The sequence below is a fragment of the Thamnophis sirtalis genome, unplaced genomic scaffold (assembly GCF_051295495.1).
Source record: "Thamnophis sirtalis isolate CommonGarterSnake01/CBP01778 unplaced genomic scaffold, rThaSir2_p1.2 scaffold_8, whole genome shotgun sequence".
NCBI classification, from domain to species: Eukaryota; Metazoa; Chordata; class Lepidosauria; order Squamata; family Natricidae; genus Thamnophis; species Thamnophis sirtalis.
Window position 1 is genome coordinate 6,749,273 of NW_028261388.1, and position 22,884 is coordinate 6,772,156.

The window sequence follows — 22,884 nt, forward strand, 5'->3', positions numbered from 1 at the left end:
GAAGGGAGAGAAATTGCGAGGCTAGTATTTTGCTCTTCTCAAATGCAGCTTTCCTCACTTTTACTAGAACCTGCAATACACAGAATGCAGGTTTTGTTTAATTACCATATTTTTCAGAGTATAAGACAATAGCAATAGCAATAGCAGTTAGACTTGTATACCGCTTCATAGGGCTTTCAGCCCTCTCTAAGCGGTTTACAGGGTCAACATATCGCCCCCAACAACAATCCGGGTCCTCATTTTACCCACCTCGGAAGATGGAAGGCTGAGTCAACCTTGAGCCGGTGGGATTTGAACAGCCAAACTGCTGAACTGCAGTCAGCTGAAGTAGCCTTTAACCACTGCGACACCTCGGCTCTATAAGACGCACCTTTTTCTCTCAAAAAAGAGGCTGAAAATCTTATACACGCAATGCAGCATTTTTGGCCTCCTGAAACCCTGGGCCCTTCACCAAAATGGCCATGCATAGCCTTTAGGAGGCTTCCAGAGTGCTCCTGGGGGCTGGGAAGGGCAGAAATGAGAGAGAAAAAGGGTGTCAGCCTTTAGTAGGCTTATAGAGGAACACTCTATAAGCCTCCTAAAGGCTTTATATGTCCTCTTTTGACAAAAATGGGCCCGTTTTTGTAAAAACGGGCCATTATTTGCTCATTTTTGCCCCCCACCTGCTCCCCCCCCCAGAAGCACTCTACAAGCCTCCTAAAGTCTATTATTAATTAATTAATTAATTAATTAATTATGGGTGTTTGAGGAGGCCCTTTCAGTACTCGGCACCAAAAAAGGTTAGCCATCTCCGTCTTCGGTGGACCATCGTGATCCAAATTCATGGATTTCTTTTTTTTTTTCTCCTTCTTTGCAAAGATTTAAGCTTTCCAGGGCATGATGCTGCCTTCAGAGGGGACCTGGACACCTTAAGGATGCTACTAGAAAATAAAATCATCAACGTTAACGAACGAGACGATCGAGGATCAACGCCCCTCCACAAAGGTCCGGAGAACATCCGTTTTACCAGTGGTGAAATTCGATTTTTTTTTTTACTACCGGTTCTGTGGGCGTGGCTTGGTGGGCATGGCAGGGGAAGGATACTGCAAAATCTCCATTCCCTCCCCGCTCCAGGGGAAGGATACTGTATAATCCCCATTCTCTCCCCACTCCAGGGAAAGGATACTATAAAATCTCCATTCCCTCCCCACTCCAGGGAAAGGATACTGTAAAATCTCCATTCCCTCCCTGCTCCAGGGGAAGGATACTGTAAAATCTCCATTCCCTCCCCACTCCAGGGGAAGAATACTGTATAATCCCCATTCTCTCCTCACTTGAGGGGAAGGATACTGTAAAATCTCAATTCCCTCCCCGCTCCAGGGGAAGGATACTGTAAAATCTCCATTCCCTCCCACTCCAGGGGAAGGATACTGTAAAATCTCCATTCCCTCCCCACTCCAGGGGAAGGATACTATAAAATCTCCATTCCCTCCCCACTCCGGGGGAAGGATACTGTAAAATCTCCATTTCCTCCCCCTCCAGTGGAAGGATACTGTAAAATCTCCATTCCCTCCCCACACCAGAGGAAGGATACTGTAAAATCTCCATTCCCTCCCCACTCCGGGGGAAGGATACTGTAAAATCTCCATTTCCTCCCCCTCCAGTGGAAGGATACTGTAAAATCTCCATTCCCTCCCTGCTCCAGGGGAAGGTTACTGCAATATCCCCATTCCCTCCAGATCAGCTGGTACTCGGGAGACAGAGAATAGATGGGGGCGGGGCCAGCCAGAGGTGGCATTGGCCAGTTCTCCAAACTACTCAAAATTTCCACTACTGGTTCTCCAGAAACTGTTAGAAACTGCTGGATTTCACCCCTGCGTTTTAGGTAGAGTTTGCTTTGATACATTGCTTTAAGTTTCGTTTTTGCACCTGATGTTTCCTTTTGTCTCTCGCCAGCGGCCGGACAAGGTCACTTACACATCTTAGAATGGCTGATTAACAGGGAAGCCGACTGCAATATTGCCAATGATGCCGGAGAAACACCCAAGGACGTTGCAAAGAGGTGACCACAGCTCAAGCGAGGAGCGAATGTGGAGCGGTTTTCCTGCATGTTCAGCCGACAGACAGCACTTAAATGGGTCGTCAGCAGGGGGGCAATGAATGAGCAAAAGCTAAGCCTGGGTTACCTGAGACCAGGCAATGTTTTTTTTATTTAGCAGGCAGTGGCTGTTGCTTCCACCTCCTGGCCCTCTCCCAAGACAGCATGAACGAGAGGCATTTGTAATGAAGGGGAAGTCCGGCAAGAACCCCATAATTCAATCCATTGAATAGAATGGAATGGAATGGAATGGAATAGAATAGAATAGAATAGAATAGAATGGATTAGAATAGAATAGAATAGAATAGAATAGAATAGAATAGAATAGAATAGAATAGAATAGAATAGAACAGAACAGAATAGAATCTATAGGGCATATAGAATAGAATAGAAAATAGAATAGAATAGAATATGGAAAGAAAGAAGAGAAGAGAATATGAAAAGGAATAGAATGGAATATGAAAAGAAAGAATAGAATAGAATATGAATAGAATAGAATAGAATCTATAGGGCATATAGAATAGAATAGACTAGAAAATAGAATAGAATCATGGAATTAGAATAAAATAGAATAGAATCTATAGGGCATAATACAATACATGTATCTTTAGAATAGAATAGAATAGAATAATGGAATTAGAATGGAATAGAATCTATAGGGCATAATACAATACATGAACATTTAGAATAGAATAGAATATAGAATAGAATAGAATAGAATAGAATAGAATAATGGAATTAGAATAGAATAGAATAATGGAATTAGAATAAAATAGAATAGAATCTATAGGGCATAATACAATACATGTATCTTTAGAATAGAATAGAATAGAATAATGGAATTAGAATGGAATAGAATCTATAGGGCATAATACAATACATGAACATTTAGAATAGAATAGAATAGAATATAGAATAGAATAGAATAGAATAATGGAATTAGAATAGAATAGAATAATGGAATTAGAATAAAATAGAATAGAATCTATAGGGCATAATACAATACATGTATCTTTAGAATAGAATAGAATAGAATAATGGAATTAGAATGGAATAGAATCTATAGGGCATAATACAATACATGAACATTTAGAATAGAATAGAATAGAAAATAGAATAGAATAGAATAATGGAATTAGAATAGAATAGAATAGAATAATGGAATTAGAATAGAATAGAATAATGGAATTAGAATAGAATAGAATAATGGAATTAGAATAAAATAGAATAGAATCTATAGGGCATAATACAATACATGCACATTTAGAATAGAATAGAATAGAAAATAGAATAGAATAGAATAATGGAATTAGAATAGAATAGAATAGAATAGAATAGAATAATGGAATTAGAATAAAATAGAATAATGGAATTAGAATAAAATAGAATAATGGAATTAGAATAAAATAGAATAGAATCTATAGGGCATAATATAATACATGTACATTTAGAATAGAATAGAAAAGAAAATAGAATAGAATAATGAATTAGAATAAAATAGAATAGAATTCTTCATTAGCCAATGTGATTGGACGGACACACACATACACACACACGGGGGGGGCGTAGGGGGAGGGGAAAGAGAGAGAGAGCGCATGCAGGGGTGTCAAACTCAAGACCCAGGGGCCAAGCACAACCCTGAGGCGGTCCTCCTAGGAGTGAAATTCAGCAGGTTCTGGAGAACCGGTAGCGGGAATTTTGAGTAGTTCAGAGAACCGGCAAATGCCACCTCTGGCTGGCCCCAGAGTGGGGAAGGAATGGGGATTTTGCAGTATCCTTCCCCTGCCACGCCCACCAAGCCACACCCACCAAGCCACGCCCACCAAACCACACCACGCCCAGAGAACCAATAGTGAAAAAAAAAATGAATTTCACCACTGGCTCCTCCATGAAATCAAGTTTGACACCCCTGAAACAGAACAATTTTAACAAGAGGGCTTCCATCCATGAAGCTACCTCCGACTTTTTATGAGCCGACATTAAAAAAGTCGGCATGGGAATCGTCTGCGGGTTGTCATTTTCTAGTCACCCCTCCCCATGAGTTGTAAGCCGCCCTGAGTCCCCCCCAGGGAAAAGGGCGGCCTATAAATAAATTTTCAAATACTCAAATACTAAAATTGGCCTGTGGATTGTGCAGATTTGCCCAGCTAGCTGTCGTGGCCTACCTGAAGAACAAGATGGGAAATGATTCCGATCTTGAAATCGACATCAAAGACCCCTCTTTCTTCGAACATCACGGGGTGGAAGGGAGCACGGACAACCAAGAGGACCTGAAGGAAAGCAAGCAAGAGAAAACCGACGCTCGGGGTAAGTCCAAGGACTTCCTTGGTAAAGGTTTTATTTTATTTATTTATTTTTTTACATTTTCCCCTCGAGAGCCGGGAAGTCACTGCTAGAGAATGAAACTAAATTCCACTCCTTGAATTGACGGTCAGAATTGAACTCCTCCTTGTGACAGTCGGAACTGACGAAGCGCCTTGGATGTGAAGCAAAACGTCTTCAAAGAAAAGGAAAGAAGAAGAAGAAGAAGAAGAAGAAGAGGAGGAGGAGGAGGAGGAGGAGGAGGAGGAGGAGGAGGAGGAGGAGGAGGAGGAAGAAGAATTCTATGATGGAGAATATTTGTAGTTTGGGTTTGAACTGTGGGGTCCTTTGTGCTCTCTGAGCTTGGTGGTTTTCTTGAAGACCTCTTATTACCCAACTAGATAATCTCATCAGTGCTGCTAGAGAGTGGGGTTTGTCGACTTGAGGAAGGAGAAGGGAAGGAGAAGGAGGAACTCAATTTCAGCAGTGATCAAAGCACCATTGGAAGAGCTGAGGGACCAAGTTGGTGACCAATCCTCATGGAGAAGGATATATATTCTTCTTCGCCTGTCTGTCTGTCTGTCTGTCTGTCTGTCTGTCTGTCTATCTATCTATCATCTATCTATCTATCTATTTTTCTATATATTTATCTATCTTTCTATCTATCTCTATCTCTATCTCTATCTATCTATCTATCTATCTATCTATCTATCTATCTATCTATCTATCTATCTATCTATCTATATCTATCTATCTATCTATCTATCTCTATCTATATATTTCTCTCTCTCTTTCTATGTCTACCTCTATTAATCTTTCTATTTATCTATCTCTATATATTTCTCTCTCTATTTATCTATCTTTATATATTTCTCTATCTTTCTATCTATCTATCTATCATCTATCTATCATCTATCTATCTATCTATCTATCTATATATCAATCATCTATCTATCTATCTATCTATCTATATTTATCTATCTATCTATCTATCTATCTATCTATCTATCTATCTATCTATCTATCTATCTATCTATCTATCATCTATCTATCTATCTACCTATCTATCTATATTTATCTATCTATCTATCTATCATCTATCTATCTATCATCTATCTATCTATCTATCTATCTATCTACTGTATCTATCTATCTATCTATCTATCTATCTATCTATCCATCCATCCATCCATCCATCCATCCATCCATCCATCCATCCATCCATCCATCCATCTATCTATCTATCTATCTATCTATCTATCTATCTATCTATCTACTGTATCTATCTATCTATCTATCTATCTATCTATCTATCTATCTATCTATCTATCTATCTATCTATCTATCTATCCATCCATCCATCCATCCATCCATCCATCCATCCATCCATCCATCCATCTATCTATCTATCTATCTATCTATCTACTGTATCTATCTATCTATCTATCTATCTATCTATCTATCTATCTATCTATCTATCTATCTATCTATCTATCTATCTATCTATCTATCCATCCATCCATCCATCCATCCATCCATCCATCCATCCATCCATCCATCCATCCATCCATCCATCCATCCATCCATCCATCCATCCATCCATCCATCCATCTATCTATCTATCTATCTATCATCTATCTATCTCCAGTTGCCTTTTGAAAATGCACCTTTGGGACAACCATGACCTGGATGACTGAGAATCTCTGTAGATGACTGTAAAATTGGGTAGGTAGAGGCGTGGCACGACAAAATCGCGCTCGTCAAAATAGCGGTGATAAAACCGCGTCGCTAAAGCCGTGACATCATCACCGTGATGTCATCACCGCCGCGACAACAGGGGGGCGGCAGAAGGGCGCTTTAAAACAGCGCGGCGGCAGAAAGCCGATTTAAATTAAGGTAAGGGTTAGGATTAGGTTTAGGGGTTTGCTTTAGGGTTAGGGTTAGGTTAGGGTTAGGGTTAGGGTTAGGGTTAGGTTTAGAGTTAGGTTTAGGGTTAGGTTTAGGGTTAGGTTTAGGGTGCTGAGTGCTTCGGAAGGTGCGGATTTGCCCTCCACGGTTATGTCATCGCGGTAGGGTCGCGTTTTTCCTTAGCGCTTCGGATGGTGCGGATTTGCCCTCCGCACTTATGTCGGCGCTGATAAGGGCTTCGCGGTTTTGTGGTGGAACCGGTAGAGGTGCGGACCGGTTCGGCCGAATAGGTAGTAACTTGGCTGGACACATGATCGTAGTGATTTTATCCTGGGCACCACCATCTTTATTTTCTGTTCTGCACATGCGCAGAATGATCTTCATTGGAAAAAATGTACACCCCCCCCTTTTTTTGGAGTCTTCAACAGTTTATTTAGAAATAATGTAGACATTAAAAAATCCCCACTGCTTTGAACACAAATTGAGGTTTTCAGGCTTTTTAATGGTGTGCGCATGCCAGTCCCAGAGATGTGCCATTTTTTCTCACAAAGGGAGGCGTTTTTCCCCCCCAAAGAATTTTTTAATTTTTTTATTCTCTTACATACCATTTTAAGTATACATTCACATAACTGTCGCTCTTCTTCACATTTATCATTCTTATACATTTATTATTCCATTTAATAGGTTATTGTTCTGAACCCCCTTGTCCCAGAACAAAGCACGCTGAGCCAAAGATACTTTAAGGAATTTATTAAAAGACAGACAGGTCCTTGGCAGCAATCCAGCACAGATAAGCCTTGGCAGCAATCCAGCTGGCCAAGCTAGCCACAAAAGTTCTCCGACTTTTAGTCAATGCGTTGACTCTTGCAAAAGGGGCGTGTGCACAAGCAGTCCTCTTATAGTCTGGAGAGGAGCCTAATGACCACCAGCTGAGTGCAATTACCTCCTGTAACTGCGCAACTGTTCCTGACGCCTATTAGCGCTTTGGTGCCGTGCATCCAGGAACAACTCATTGCTGGCGTCCGGATCACTCTCCCTTGTCTCCTCTCCACTGGTCCAAGGCTCAGGTGCCTCCTGGTGGCCAACCAGCCTCTCTGCGCCCTGCTCGGTTAAATGCAGCACTGCAGGCTACTGCTAGATCAGCAGTTCAGCGGTTCAAATTTCACCGGCTCAGGGTTGACTCAGCCTTCCATCCTTCCGAGGTGGGTAAAATGAGGACCCAGATTGTTGGGGGCAATATGCTGACTCTCTGTAAACCGCTTAGAGAGGCCTGAAAGGCCTATGAAGCGGTATATAAGTCTACTGCTATTACTGCTATTTATAGCCGTAATGGATGTTGGTTGTAAGACGAGTACCACTATATTATGAAAGCCAACAAAAGAATAAGAATAAGAAAAACATAACTCTCCAAGACTTGACCTGTTAAATTGATTCAAGTCATCTTAAGTCTCTGTAAAAATCATTTCGGGACAGGTAGTCCTTGACTTACAACAGTCCGTTTAGTGACAACGGCATTGAAAACCAAGTGACTCAGGACCCCTTTTCACACTTATGACCGTCGCTGCAACCACGTGGTCCCGTGATCAAAATTCAGATGCGTGGCAACCGGCTCCTATTTATGACGGGCTCAGCATCCCCGGAGACACGGGATCCTCTTTTTGCGACCTTTTGACAAACCAAGTCCTTGGGGAAGCCGGATTCGCTGAACGACGGTGGGACTAATTTAACAGCTGCAGTGATTCCCTTAACAGACGCGGCAGGAAAAGTCTCAAAACGGGAGGCAAACCTCACCGAACAACCGTCTCGCTTAGCAACGTAATAAACTTTGGGCTCAAATGTGGTCGTAAGTTGAGGACCACCTGTACGGTGTCCTAAAAGAATTCAGGGATCAGCCGAATCAGCCATTGCGAGCGAGGCTGCACCGAACGCTGTGATTCTTATTTGCTCTCTGAGACTTTTGCTTAAATGGTTGGGCTTCTCATTTGTTTGTTTATTTATTTTATTTAGTTTGTCAAACATGTACAAGATAACAGGTGTAAGTATAAACATGGACATGAACAAAGGAAATGAGTAAAAATAAATGGGGAGAGTAGGACAGGGACGGAAGGCAGGCTGGGGCGTTTATGCACGCCCCCTTTACGGACCTCTTAGGAATGGGGTGAGGTCCACGCTAGACAGTTTGAGGTTGAAGCTGTGGGGTGTTTGAGGATGTAACAATAGAGACAGGTAGAGCATTCCAGGCGTTGACCACTCTCTTGCTGAAGTCGTATTTTCTGCAATCGAATTTGGAACAGTTTACCTTGAGTCTGTATCGATTGTTCGCCTGTGTATTATTGTGGTTGAAGCTGAAGAAGTTGTTGACAGATAGGATCTTGTAGCAGACAATTTTGTGTACTACACTTAGGTCAGACTGTAGGAGGTGTCGTTCTAGGTTGTCCAAGCACAGGATTTCGAGCCTGGTGGCATAAGGGATTCTGTTGTGAGCAGAGGAGTGGAAGACTCTTCTCGTGAAATACCTCTGGACTCGCTCGATTGTATCAATGTCCGATATACAGTGTGGATTCCAGGCAGACGAGCTGTATTCGAGGATTGGTCCGGCAAAGGTTTTGTATGCCCTCGTTTGCAATACCGTGTCACTGGAGAAGACGTTTTGCAAAATTAGGATTCTAGTTTCAAGCAGGTTCATAAAAAGGCTCTCAGATTTAGTTAAATAAATAAAATAAAACCTTTTCTTTTAGGAAGAGCCTACCAAAAAGTGGAAGAGTTGCAAGGTCTCCTAGAAGTGGCCCTCAGCAACTTCAAGCAGCTTGGAGGCATCACTCCCCAGGAAAGGCAGACCAAACTCGATGAGAAAAGGTTTGAAAGGTAAGTATTTTTTTTGCAAGCGGCTGAGAAGTTCACTGGTGTTGTATTCACGATGCTTTGACTCAGGGGTGGGTTTCTCGCCGCGTTCCAACCGGTTCGGTTGGAACGGGGCCGGCGGCGTCCTCGTGCACGCGCGCGGTGCACGCATGCGTACTAGCGTCTGTGCGATGCTCCAGCTGCTCCTGGAGGATCGCGCGGGCGCTGTATGCGTCCTGCGCATGCGTGGAAGCGCAGAACTCGTCAAAACCGGGTAAGGGCCGTTCGCCGTTCCCGGAAGTTACTTACTTCCGGGTTCGCCGACCAACCGGTTCGCAGGGACCGCCGCGAACCGGTTGAAACCCACCCCTGCTTTGACTCCACGAGACACAACCTGGTGTAGTGGTTAAGGTGTCCGCTTAGGAACCGGGAGATGGTGAGTGAAAGCTAGTTGGGTGAATTTGAGTCCCGGGAGATAGTGAGTTCTACTTCCATCTTAGACATGAGAGCTGGGTGGCTGATTTGGAGCCAATCACCAGGAGACGGTGAGTTCTAGTCCTGCCCTAGACATGCAAGCTGGTTGTGTTATTTTGATCCAATCACCAGGAGACGGTGAGTTCTAGTCCTGCCCTAGATATGCAAGCTAGTTGTGTTATTTTGAGCCAATCACAAGGAGACAGTGAGTTCTAGTCCTGCCCTAGATATGCAAGCTGGTTACGTTATTTTGTGCCAATCACCAGGAGACGGTGAGTTCTAGTCCTGCCCTAGACATGCAAGCTGGTTGTGTTATTTTGAGCCAATCACCAGGAGACGGTGAGTTCTAGTCCTGCCCTAGATATGCAAGCTAGTTGTGTTATTTTGAGCCAATCACCAGGAGACAGTGAGTTCTAGTCCTGCCCTAGACATGCAAGCTGGTTGTGTTATTTTGAGCCAATCACCAGGAGACGGTGAGTTCTAGTCCTGCCCTAGACATGCAAGCTGGTTGTGTTATTTTGAGCCAATCACCAGGAGACAGTGAGTTCTAGTCCTGCCCTAGACATGCAAGCTGGTTGTGTTATTTTGAGCCAATCACCAGGAGACGGTGAGTTCTAGTTCTGTCCTAGATATGCAAGCTGGTTGTGTTATTTTGAGCCAATCACCAGGAGATGGTGAGTTCTAGTCCTGCCCTAGACATGCAAGCTGGTTGTGTTATTTTGAGCCAATCACCAGGAGACGCTGAGTTCTAGTCCTGCCCTAGACATGCAAGCTGGTTGTGTTATTTTGAGCCAATCACCAGGAGACGGTGAGTTCTAGTCCTGCCCTAGACATGCAAGCTGGTTGCGTTATTTTGAGCCAATCACCAGGAGACGGTGAGTTCTAGTCCTGCCCTAGACATGCAAGCTGGTTGTGTTATTTTGAGCCAAACACCAGGAGACGGTGAGTTCTAGTCCTGCCCTAGACATGCAAGCTGGTTGTGTTATTTTGATCCAATCACCAGGAGACGGTGAGTTCTAGTCCTGCCCTAGACATGCAAGCTGGTTGTGTTATTTTGAGCCAATCACCAGGAGACAGTGAGTTCTAGTCCTGCCCTAGACATGCAAGCTGGTTGTGTTATTTTGATCCAATCACCAGGAGACGGTGAGTTCTAGTCCTGCCCTAGACATGCAAGCTGGTTGTGTTATTTTGATCCAATCACCAGGAGACGGTGAGTTCTAGTCCTGCCCTAGACATGCAAGCTGGTTGTGTTATTTTGATCCAATCACCAGGAGACGGTGAGTTCTAGTCCTGCCCTAGACATGCAAGCTGGTTGTGTTATTTTGAGCCAATCACCAGGAGACAGTGAGTTCTAGTCCTGCCCTAGACATGCAAGCTGGTTGTGTTATTTTGAGCCAAACACCAGGAGACGGTGAGTTCTAGTCCTGCCCTAGACATGCAAGCTGGTTGTGTTATTTTGATCCAATCACCAGGAGACGGTGAGTTCTAGTCCTGCCCTAGACATGCAAGCTGGTTGTGTTATTTTGAGCCAATCACCAGGAGACGGTGAGTTCTAGTCCTGCCCTAGACATGCAAGCTGGTTGTGTTATTTTGAGCCAATCACCAGGAGACGGTGAGTTCTAGTCCTGCCCTAGACATGCAAGCTGGTTGTGTTATTTTGAGCCAATCACCAGGAGACAGTGAGTTCTAGTCCTGCCCTAGACATGCAAGCTGGTTGTGTTATTTTGTGCCAATCACCAGGAGACAGTGAGTTCTAGTCCTGCCCTAGACATGCAAGCTGGTTGTGTTATTTTGAGCCAATCACTAGGAGACGGTGAGTTCTAGTCCTGCCCTAGACATGCAAGCTGGTTGTGTTATTTTGATCCAATCACCAGGAGACGGTGAGTTCTAGTCCTGCCCTAGACATGCAAGCTGGTTGTGTTATTTTGAGCCAATCACCAGGAGACGGTGAGTTCTAGTCCTGCCCTAGACATGCAAGCTGGTTGTGTTATTTTGATCCAATCACCAGGAGACGGTGAGTTCTAGTCCTGCCCTAGACATGCAAGCTGGTTGTGTTATTTTGAGCCAATCACCAGGAGACGGTGAGTTCTAGTCCTGCCCTAGACATGCAAGCTGGTTGTGTTATTTTGAGCCAATCACCAGGAGACGGTGAGTTCTAGTCCTGCCCTAGACATGCAAGCTGGTTGTGTTATTTTGAGCCAATCACCAGGAGACGGTGAGTTCTAGTCCTGCCCTAGACATGCAAGCTGGTTGTGTTATTTTGTGCCAATCACCAGGAGACGGTGAGTTCTAGTCCTGCCCTAGACATGCAAGCTGGTTGTGTTATTTTGATCCAATCACCAGGAGACAGTGAGTTCTAGTTCTGTCCTAGATATGCAAGCTGGTTGTGTTATTTTGAGCCAATCACCAGGAGACGGTGAGTTCTAGTCCTGCCCTAGATATGCAAGCTGGTTGTGTTATTTTGAGCCAATCACCAGGAGACGGTGAGTTCTAGTCCTGCCCTAGACATGCAAGCTGGTTGTGTTATTTTGAGCCAATCACCAGGAGACGGTGAGTTCTAGTTCTGTCCTAGACATGCAAGCTGGTTGTGTTATTTTGATCCAATCACCAGGAGACGGTGAGTTCTAGTCCTGCCCTAGACATGCAAGCTGGTTGTGTTATTTTGAGCCAATCACCAGGAGATGGTGAGTTCTAGTTCTGTCCTAGATATGCAAGCTGGTTGTGTTATTTTGAGCCAATCACCAGGAGACGGTGAGTTCTAGTCCTGCCCTAGACATGCAAGCTGGTTGTGTTATTTTGAGCCAATCACCAGGAGACGGTGAGTTCTAGTCCTGCCCTAGACATGCAAGCTGGTTGTGTTATTTTGAGCCAATCACCAGGAGACGGTGAGTTCTAGTCCTGCCCTAGACATGCAAGCTGGTTGTGTTATTTTGAGCCAATCACCAGGAGACGGTGAGTTCTAGTCCTGCCCTAGACATGCAAGCTGGTTGTGTTATTTTGAGCCAATCACCAGGAGACGGTGAGTTCTAGTCCTGCCCTAGACATGCAAGCTGGTTGTGTTATTTTGATCCAATCACCAGGAGACAGTGAGTTCTAGTTCTGTCCTAGATATGCAAGCTGGTTGTGTTATTTTGAGCCAATCACCAGGAGACGGTGAGTTCTAGTCCTGCCCTAGACATGCAAGCTGGTTGTGTTATTTTGAGCCAATCACCAGGAGACAGTGAGTTCTAGTTCTGTCCTAGACATGCAAGCTGGTTGTGTTATTTTGAGCCAATCACCAGGAGATGGTGAGTTCTAGTTCTGTCCTAGATATGCAAGCTGGTTGTGTTATTTTGAGCCAATCACCAGGAGACGGTGAGTTCTAGTCCTGCCCTAGACATGCAAGCTGGTTGTATTATTTTGAGCAAATCACCAGGAGACGGTGAGTTCTAGTTCTGTCCTAGATATGCAAGCTGGTTGTGTTATTTTGAGCCAATCACCAGGAGACGGTGAGTTCTAGTCCTGCCCTAGACATGCAAGCTGGTTGTGTTATTTTGAGCAAATCACCAGGAGACGGTGAGTTCTAGTCCTGCCCTAGATATGCAAGCTGGTTGTGTTATTTTGAGCCAATCACCAGGAGACAGTGAGTTCTAGTCCTGCTCTAGACATGAAAGCTGGTTGTATTATTTTGAGCCAATCACCAGGAGACGGTGAGTTCTAGTTCTGGCCTAGACATGCAAGCTGGTTGCGTTATTTTGAGCCAATCACCAGGAGACAGTGAGTTCTAGTCTTGTCCTAGATATGCAAGCTGGTTGTGTTATTTTGAGCCAATCACCAGGAGACGGTGAGTTCTAGTCCTGCCCTAGACGTGCAAGCTGGTTGTGTTATTTTGAGCCAATCACCAGGAGACGGTGAGTTCTAGTCCTGCCCTAGACATGCAAGCTGGTTGTGTTATTTTTTGCCAATCACCAGGAGACGGTGAGTTCTAGTCCTGCCCTAGACATGCAAGCTGGTTACGTTATTTTGTGCCAATCACCAGGAGACGGTGAGTTCTAGTCCTGCCCTAGATATGCAAGCTGGTTACGTTATTTTGTGCCAATCACCAGGAGATGGTGAGTTCTAGTCCTGCCCTAGATATGCAAGCTGGTTGTGTTATTTTGTGCCAATCACCACGAGACGGTGAGTTCTAGTCCTGCCCTAGACATGCAAGCTGGTTGTGTTATTTTGTGCCAATCACCAGGAGACGGTGAGTTCTAGTCCTGCCCTAGACATGCAAGCTGGTTGTGTTATTTTGTGCCAATCACCAGGAGACGGTGAGTTCTAGTCCTGCCCTAGACATGCAAGCTGGTTGTATTATTTTGAGCCAATCACCAGGAGACGGTGAGTTCTAGTCCTGCCCTAGACATGCAAGCTGGTTGTATTATTTTGAGCAAATCACCAGGAGACGGTGAGTTCTAGTCCTGCCCTAGACATGCAAGCTGGTTGTATTATTTTGAGCAAATCACCAGGAGACGGTGAGTTCTAGTCCTGCCCTAGACATGCAAGCTGGTTGTATTATTTTGAGCCAATCACCAGGAGATGGTGAGTTCTAGTCCTTCTCCAGACATGCCAGCTGGTTGTATTATTTTGAGCCAATCACCAGGAGACGGTGAGTTCTAGTCCTTCTCCAGACATGCAAGCTGGTTGTATTATTTTGAGCCAATCACCAGGAGATGGTGAGTTCTAGTCCTTCTCCAGACATGCAAGCTGGTTGTATTATTTTGAGCCAATCACCAGGAGACGGTGAGTTCTAGTCCTGCCCTAGACATGCAAGCTGGTTGTATTATTTTGAGCAAATCACCAGGAGACGGTGAGTTCTAGTCCTGCCCTAGACATGCAAGCTGGTTGTATTATTTTGAGCAAATCACCAGGAGACGGTGAGTTCTAGTCCTGCCCTAGACATGCAAGCTGGTTGTATTATTTTGAGCAAATCACCAGGAGACGGTGAGTTCTAGTCCTTCTCCAGACATGCCAGCTGGTTGTATTATTTTGAGCAAATCACCAGGAGACGGTGAGTTCTAGTCCTGCCCTAGACATGCAAGCTGGTTGTATTATTTTGAGCAAATCACCAGGAGACGGTGAGTTCTAGTCCTGCCCTAGACATGCAAGCTGGTTGTATTATTTTGAGCCAATCACCAGGAGATGGTGAGTTCTAGTCCTTCTCCAGACATGCCAGCTGGTTGTATTATTTTGAGCCAATCACCAGGAGACGGTGAGTTCTAGTCCTGCCCTAGACATGCAAGCTGGTTGTATTATTTTGAGCAAATCACCAGGAGACGGTGAGTTCTAGTCCTGCCCTAGACATGCAAGCTGGTTGTATTATTTTGAGCAAATCACCAGGAGACGGTGAGTTCTAGTCCTGCCCTAGACATGCAAGCTGGTTGTATTATTTTGAGCAAATCACCAGGAGACGGTGAGTTCTAGTCCTTCTCCAGACATGCCAGCTGGTTGTATTATTTTGAGCAAATCACCAGGAGACGGTGAGTTCTAGTCCTGCCCTAGACATGCAAGCTGGTTGTGTTATTTTGAGCCAATCACCAGGAGACGGTGAGTTCTAGTCCTGCCCTAGACATGCAAGCTGGTTGTGTTATTTTGAGCCAATCACCAGGAGACGGTGAGTTCTAGTCCTGCCCTAGACATGCAAGCTGGTTGTATTATTTTGAGCCAATCACCAGGAGATGGTGAGTTCTAGTCCTGCCCTAGACATGCAAGCTGGTTGTGTTATTTTGAGCCAATCACCAGGAGACGGTGAGTTCTAGTCCTGCCGTAGACATGCAAGCTGGTTGTATTATTTTGAGCCAATCACCAGGAGACGGTGAGTTCTAGTCCTGCCCTAGACATGCAAGCTGGTTGTATTATTTTGAGCCAATCACCAGGAGACGGTGAGTTCTAGTCCTGCCCTAGACATGCAAGCTGGTTGTATTATTTTGAGCCAATCACCAGGAGACGGTGAGTTCTAGTCCTGACCTAGACATGCAAGCTGGTTGTGTTATTTTGTGCCAATCACCAGGAGATGGTGAGTTCTAGTCCTGCCCTAGACATGCAAGCTGGTTGTGTTATTTTGAGCAAATCACCAGGAGACGGTGAGTTCTAGTCCTGCCCTAGACATGCAAGCTGGTTACGTTATTTTGTGCCAATCACCAGGAGACGGTGAGTTCTAGTCCTTCCCTAGACATGCAAGCTGGTTGTGTTATTTTGTGCCAATCACCAGGAGATGGTGAGTTCTAGTCCTGCCCTAGACATGCAAGCTGGTTGTATTATTTTGAGCCAATCACCAGGAGACGGTGAGTTCTAGTCCTTCCCTAGACATGCAAGCTGGTTGTGTTATTTTGTGCCAATCACCAGGAGACGGTGAGTTCTAGTCCTGCCCTAGACATGCAAGCTGGTTGTGTTATTTTGAGCCAATCACCAGGAGACGGTGAGTTCTAGTCCTGCCCTAGACATGCAAGCTGGTTGTGTTATTTTGAGCCAATCACCAGGAGACGGTGAGTTCTAGTCCTGCCCTAGACATGCAAGCTGGTTGTATTATTTTGAGCCAATCACCAGGAGATGGTGAGTTCTAGTCCTGCCCTAGACATGCAAGCTGGTTGTGTTATTTTGAGCCAATCACCAGGAGACGGTGAGTTCTAGTCCTGCCGTAGACATGCAAGCTGGTTGTATTATTTTGAGCCAATCACCAGGAGACGGTGAGTTCTAGTCCTGCCCTAGACATGCAAGCTGGTTGTATTATTTTGAGCCAATCACCAGGAGACGGTGAGTTCTAGTCCTGCCCTAGACATGCAAGCTGGTTGTATTATTTTGAGCCAATCACCAGGAGACGGTGAGTTCTAGTCCTGACCTAGACATGCAAGCTGGTTGTGTTATTTTGTGCCAATCACCAGGAGATGGTGAGTTCTAGTCCTGCCCTAGACATGCAAGCTGGTTGTGTTATTTTGAGCAAATCACCAGGAGACGGTGAGTTCTAGTCCTGCCCTAGACATGCAAGCTGGTTACGTTATTTTGTGCCAATCACCAGGAGACGGTGAGTTCTAGTCCTTCCCTAGACATGCAAGCTGGTTGTGTTATTTTGTGCCAATCACCAGGAGATGGTGAGTTCTAGTCCTGCCCTAGACATGCAAGCTGGTTGTATTATTTTGAGCCAATCACCAGGAGACGGTGAGTTCTAGTCCTTCCCTAGACATGCAAGCTGGTTGTGTTATTTTGTGCCAATCACCAGGAGATGGTGAGTTCTAGTCCTTCCCTAGACATGCAAGCTGGTTGTATTATTTTGTGCCAATCACCAGGAGACGGTGAGTTCTAGTCCTGCCCTAGACATGCAAGCTGGTTGTGTTATTTTTTGCCAATCACCAGGAGACGGTGAGTTCTAGTCCTTCCCTAGACATGCAAGCTGGTTGTATTATTTTGAGCCAATCACCAGGAGACGGTGAGTTCTAGTCCTGCCCTAGACATGCAAGCTGGTTGTGTTATTTTTTGCCAATCACCAGGAGACGGTGAGTTCTAGTCCTGCCCTAGACATGCAAGCTGGTTGTATTATTTTGAGCCAATCACCAGGAGACGGTGAGTTCTAGTCCTGCCCTAGACATGCAAGCTGGTTGTATTATTTTGTGCCAATCACCAGGAGACGGTGAGTTCTAGTCCTGCCCTAGACATGCAAGCTGGTTGTATTATTTTGTGCCAATCACCAGGAGACGGTGAGTTCTAGTCCTGCCCTAGACATGCAAGCTGGTTGTATTATTTTGTGCCAATCACCAGGAGACGGTGAGTTCTAGTCCTTCCCTAGACATGCAAGCTGGTTGTATTATTTTGAGCAAATCACCAGGAGACGGTGAGTTCTAGTCCTGCCCTAGACATGCAAGCTGGTTGTATTATTTTGAGCAAATCACCAGGAGACGGTGAGTTCTAGTCCTGCCCTAGACATGCAAGCTGGTTGTATTATTTTGAGCCAATCACCAGGAGATGGTGAGTTCTAGTCCTTCTCCAGACATGCCAGCTGGTTGTATTATTTTGAGCCAATCACCAGGAGACGGTGAGTTCTAGTCCTTCTCCAGACATGCAAGCTGGTTGTATTATTTTGAGCCAATCACCAGGAGATGGTGAGTTCTAGTCCTTCTCCAGACATGCAAGCTGGTTGTATTATTTTGAGCCAATCACCAGGAGACGGTGAGTTCTAGTCCTGCCCTAGACATGCAAGCTGGTTGTATTATTTTGAGCCAATCACCAGGAGACGGTGAGTTCTAGTCCTGCCCTAGACATGCAAGCTGGTTGTATTATTTTGAGCAAATCACCAGGAGACGGTGAGTTCTAGTCCTGCCCTAGACATGCAAGCTGGTTGTGTTATTTTGAGCCAATCACCAGGAGACGGTGAGTTCTAGTCCTGCCCTAGACATGCAAGCTGGTTGTATTATTTTGAGCCAATCACCAGGAGACGGTGAGTTCTAGTCCTGCCCTAGACATGCAAGCTGGTTGTATTATTTTGAGCCAATCACCAGGAGACGGTGAGTTCTAGTCCTGCCCTAGACATGCAAGCTGGTTGTGTTATTTTGTGCCAATCACCAGGAGATGGTGAGTTCTAGTCCTGCCCTAGACATGCAAGCTGGTTGTGTTATTTTGAGCAAATCACCAGGAGACGGTGAGTTCTAGTCCTGCCCTAGACATGCAAGCTGGTTACGTTATTTTGTGCCAATCACCAGGAGACGGTGAGTTCTAGTCCTTCCCTAGACATGCAAGCTGGTTGTGTTATTTTGTGCCAATCACCAGGAGATGGTGAGTTCTAGTCCTGCCCTAGACATGCAAGCTGGTTGTATTATTTTGAGCCAATCACCAGGAGACGGTGAGTTCTAGTCCTTCCCTAGACATGCAAGCTGGTTGTGTTATTTTGTGCCAATCACCAGGAGACGGTGAGTTCTAGTCCTGCCCTAGACATGCAAGCTGGTTGTGTTATTTTTTGCCAATCACCAGGAGATGGTGAGTTCTAGTCCTGCCCTAGACATGCAAGCTGGTTGTATTATTTTGAGCCAATCACCAGGAGATGGTGAGTTCTAGTCCTTCCCTAGACATGCAAGCTGGTTGTATTATTTTGTGCCAATCACCAGGAGACGGTGAGTTCTAGTCCTGCCCTAGACATGCAAGCTGGTTGTGTTATTTTTTGCCAATCACCAGGAGACGGTGAGTTCTAGTCCTTCCCTAGACATGCAAGCTGGTTGTATTATTTTGAGCCAATCACCAGGAGACGGTGAGTTCTAGTCCTGCCCTAGACATGCAAGCTGGTTGTATTATTTTGAGCCAATCACCAGGAGACGGTGAGTTCTAGTCCTGCCCTAGACATGCAAGCTGGTTGTATTATTTTGTGCCAATCACCAGGAGACGGTGAGTTCTAGTCCTGCCCTAGACATGCAAGCTGGTTGTATTATTTTGTGCCAATCACCAGGAGACGGTGAGTTCTAGTCCTGCCCTAGACATGCAAGCTGGTTGTATTATTTTGTGCCAATCACCAGGAGATGGTGAGTTCTAGTCCTTCCCTAGACATGCAAGCTGGTTGTATTATTTTGAGCAAATCACCAGGAGACGGTGAGTTCTAGTCCTGCCCTAGACATGCAAGCTGGTTGTATTATTTTGTGCCAATCACCAGGAGACGGTGAGTTCTAGTCCTGCCCTAGACATGCAAGCTGGTTGTATTATTTTGAGCCAATCACCAGGAGACGGTGAGTTCTAGTCCTGCCCTAGACATGCAAGCTGGTTGTATTATTTTGAGCCAATCACCAGGAGACGGTGAGTTCTAGTCCTGCCCTAGACATGCAAGCTGGTTGTATTATTTTGAGCCAATCACCAGGAGACGGTGAGTTCTAGTCCTGCCCTAGACATGCAAGCTGGTTGTATTATTTTGAGCCAATCACCAGGAGACGGTGAGTTCTAGTCCTGCCCTAGACATGCAAGCTGGTTGTGTTATTTTGAGCAAATCACCAGGAGACGGTGAGTTCTAGTCCTGCCCTAGACATGCAAGCTGGTTGTATTATTTTGAGCCAATCACCAGGAGACGGTGAGTTCTAGTCCTGCCCTAGACATGCAAGCTGGTTGTGTTATTTTGAGCCAATCACCAGGAGACGGTGAGTTCTAGTCCTGCCCTAGACATGCAAACTGGTTGTGTTATTTTGTGCCAATCACCAGGAGACGGTGAGTTCTAGTCCTGCCCTAGACATGCAAGCTGGTTGCGTTATTTTGAGCCAATCACCAGGAGACGGTGAGTTCTAGTCCTTCCCTAAGCATGAAAGTCAGCTGGGTGATTTCGGGCCAATCTCCAGGAGATGGGGAGTTCTAGTTCCACCTTCGACATGAAAGTCAGCTGGGTGGCTTTGGGCTAATCCTTCTCTCTCAGCCCAACCCACCTGAGAGGGTCGTTGTGAGGAAAAACAGGAGGAAGAAAGAATATTATGTATGTTCTCTACCTTGAGTTATTTATAAAGCAATAAAAGCTGGATAAAAATCTAACACAGCCACGACTCCATCACATCCCTTGAATTTCAAAATCCCCCTTACAGGTGAATTAAAGGTAAGTATTTTTTGCAAGCGGCTGAGAAATTCACTGGTGTTGTATTCACGATGCTTTGACTTAAAGTTAAAGAGTTAAAGTTAAAGAGTTAAAGTTTTTTGGATGGTTATCAATATCAGAATGATTACTCTTCCTTCATAAGAGAAATAATTCGCTTCTGAAAAATTATTACTCTGCTGCCCTCTGCCGGTCGACTAAAACAGAGAGCAATCCCCCCCCCCCCCCATTAAACTGAGTTAAACGGGAAAGATTCTGTTACTATAGACTCCACCGATCAATAAAGTAGAATTGCAGACAAATCTGTGGAGTCTTTGCTTTCATTTGGCCTACCCCAAGGGGCTAATATTGGTCTCGAAAGCCTGACTGTGTTTTCCCTTCTCTCCTTATTATGAATTAGGGTAGAGCCAATCCAAATTTCTTTCTCTGATTCCAGGGCTTAAATCATGCCTAAGGCAGGGCTAGAACTCACAGTCACCTGGTGCTTGGCCCAGGGTCACTCAACTGACTTTCGTGCCTAAGGCAGGGCTAGAACTCACAGTCACCTGGTGCTTGGCCCAGGGTCCCTCAACTGACTTTCGTGCCTAAGGCAGGGCTAGAATTCACGGTCACCTGGTGCTTGGCCCACGGTCACTTAACTGACTTTCATGGCTAAAGCAGGGCTAAAACTCACAGTCACCTGGTGCTTGGCCCAGGGTCACTCAACTGACTTTCGTACCTAAGGCAGGGCTAGAACTCACAGTCACCTGGTGCTTGGCCCAGGGTCACTCAACTGACTTTCGTGCCTGGAAGAGCTAGAACTCACAGTCACCTGGTGATTGGCCCAGGGTCACTCAACTGACTTTCCTGCCTAAGGCAGGACTAGAAGTCACGGTCACCTGGTGCTTGGCCCAGGGTCACTCAACTGACTTTCATGCCTAAGGCAGGGCTCGAACTCACAGTCACCTGGTGCTTGGCCCAGGGTCCCTCAACTGACTTTCATGCCTAAGGCAGGACTAGAACTCACAGTCACCTGGTGATTGGCCCAGGGTCACTCAACTGACTTTCATGCCTAAGGCAGGGCTAGAACTCACAGTCACCTGGTGCTTGGCCCAGGGTCACTCAACTGACTTTCATGCCTAAGGCAGAGCTAGAACTCACAGTCACCTGGTGATTGGCCCAGGGTCACTCAACTGACTTTCATGCCTAAGGCAGAGCTAGAACTCACAGTCACCTGGTGCTTGGCTCAGGGTCACTCAACTGACTTTCATGCCTAAGGCAGAGCTAAAACTCACAGTCACCTGGTGCTTGGCTCAGGGTCACTCAACTGACTTTCATGCCTAAGGCAGAGCTAGAACTCACAGTCACCTGGTGCTTGGCCCAGGGTCACTCAACTGACTTTCATGCCTAAGGCAGGGCTAGAACTCACAGTCACCTGGTGCTTGGCGCAGGGTCACTCAACTGACGTTCATGCCTAAGGCACAGCTAGAACTCACAGTCACCTGGTGCTTGGTGCAGGGTCACTCAACTGACTTTCATGCCTAAGGCAGGGCTAGAACTCACGGTCACCTGGTGCTTGGCCCAGGGTCACTCAACTGACTTTCATGGCTAAAGCAGGGCTAGAACTCACGGTCACCTGTGCTTGGCCCAGGGTCACTCGACTGACTTTCGTGCCTAAGGCAGGGCTAGAACTCACAGTCACCTGGTGCTTGGCCCAGGGTCACTCAACTGACTTTCGTGCCTAAGGCAGGGCTTGAACTCACAGTCACCTGGTGCTTGGCCCAGGGTCACTCAACTGACTTTCGTGCCTAAGGCAGGGCTAGAACTCACAGTCACCTGGTGCTTGGCCCAGGGTCCCTCAACTGACCTTCATGCCTAAGGCAGAGCTAAAACTCACAGTCACCTGGTGCTTGGCTCAGGGTCACTCAACTGACTTTCATGCCTAAGGCAGGGCTAGAACTCACAGTCACCTGGTGCTTGGCCCAGGGTCACTCAACTGACTTTCGTGCCTAAGGCAGGGCTTGAACTCACAGTCACCTGGTGATTGGCCCAGGGTCACTCAACTGACTTTCATGCCTAAGGCAGAGCTAGAACTCACAGTCACCTGGTGCTTGGCCCAGGGTCACTCGACTGACTTTCGTGCCTAAGGCAGGGCTAGAACTCACAGTCACCTGGTGCTTGGCCCAGGGTCACTCAACTGACCTTCATGCCTAAGGCAGAGCTAAAACTCACAGTCACCTGGTGCTTGGCCCAGGGTCACTCGACTGACTTTCGTGCCTAAGGCAGGGCTAGAACTCACAGTCACCTGGTGCTTGGCCCAGGGTCACTCAACTGACTTTCGTGCCTAAGGCAGGGCTTGAACTCACAGTCACCTGGTGATTGGCCCAGGGTCACTCAACTGACTTTCATGCCTAAGGCAGAGCTAGAACTCACAGTCACCTGGTGCTTGGCTCAGGGTCACTCAACTGACTTTCATGCCTAAGGCAGAGCTAAAACTCACAGTCACCTGGTGCTTGGCTCAGGGTCACTCAACTGACTTTCATGCCTAAGGCAGAGCTAGAACTCACAGTCACCTGGTGCTTGGCCCAGGGTCACTCAACTGACTTTCATGCCTAAGGCAGGGCTAGAACTCACAGTCACCTGGTGCTTGGCGCAGGGTCACTCAACTGACGTTCATGCCTAAGGCACAGCTAGAACTCACAGTCACCTGGTGCTTGGTGCAGGGTCACTCAACTGACTTTCA

General features: G+C 45.9%; 1 protein-coding gene across 1 annotated transcript in view; it reads left to right on the plus strand.

The window, feature by feature from the left end:
* Positions 1–22,884, plus strand: part of ANKRD42 (ankyrin repeat domain 42) — a 39,030-nt gene that overhangs the window by 14,523 nt on the left and 1,623 nt on the right. Inside the window, exons 7-10 of the mRNA XM_087722068.1 lie at positions 859–984; positions 1,936–2,041; positions 4,215–4,384; positions 9,025–9,151. Coding sequence (XP_087578194.1) covers positions 859–984; positions 1,936–2,041; positions 4,215–4,384; positions 9,025–9,151 — 529 coding nt within the window. The remainder of the gene's footprint in view (positions 1–858; positions 985–1,935; positions 2,042–4,214; positions 4,385–9,024; positions 9,152–22,884) is intronic.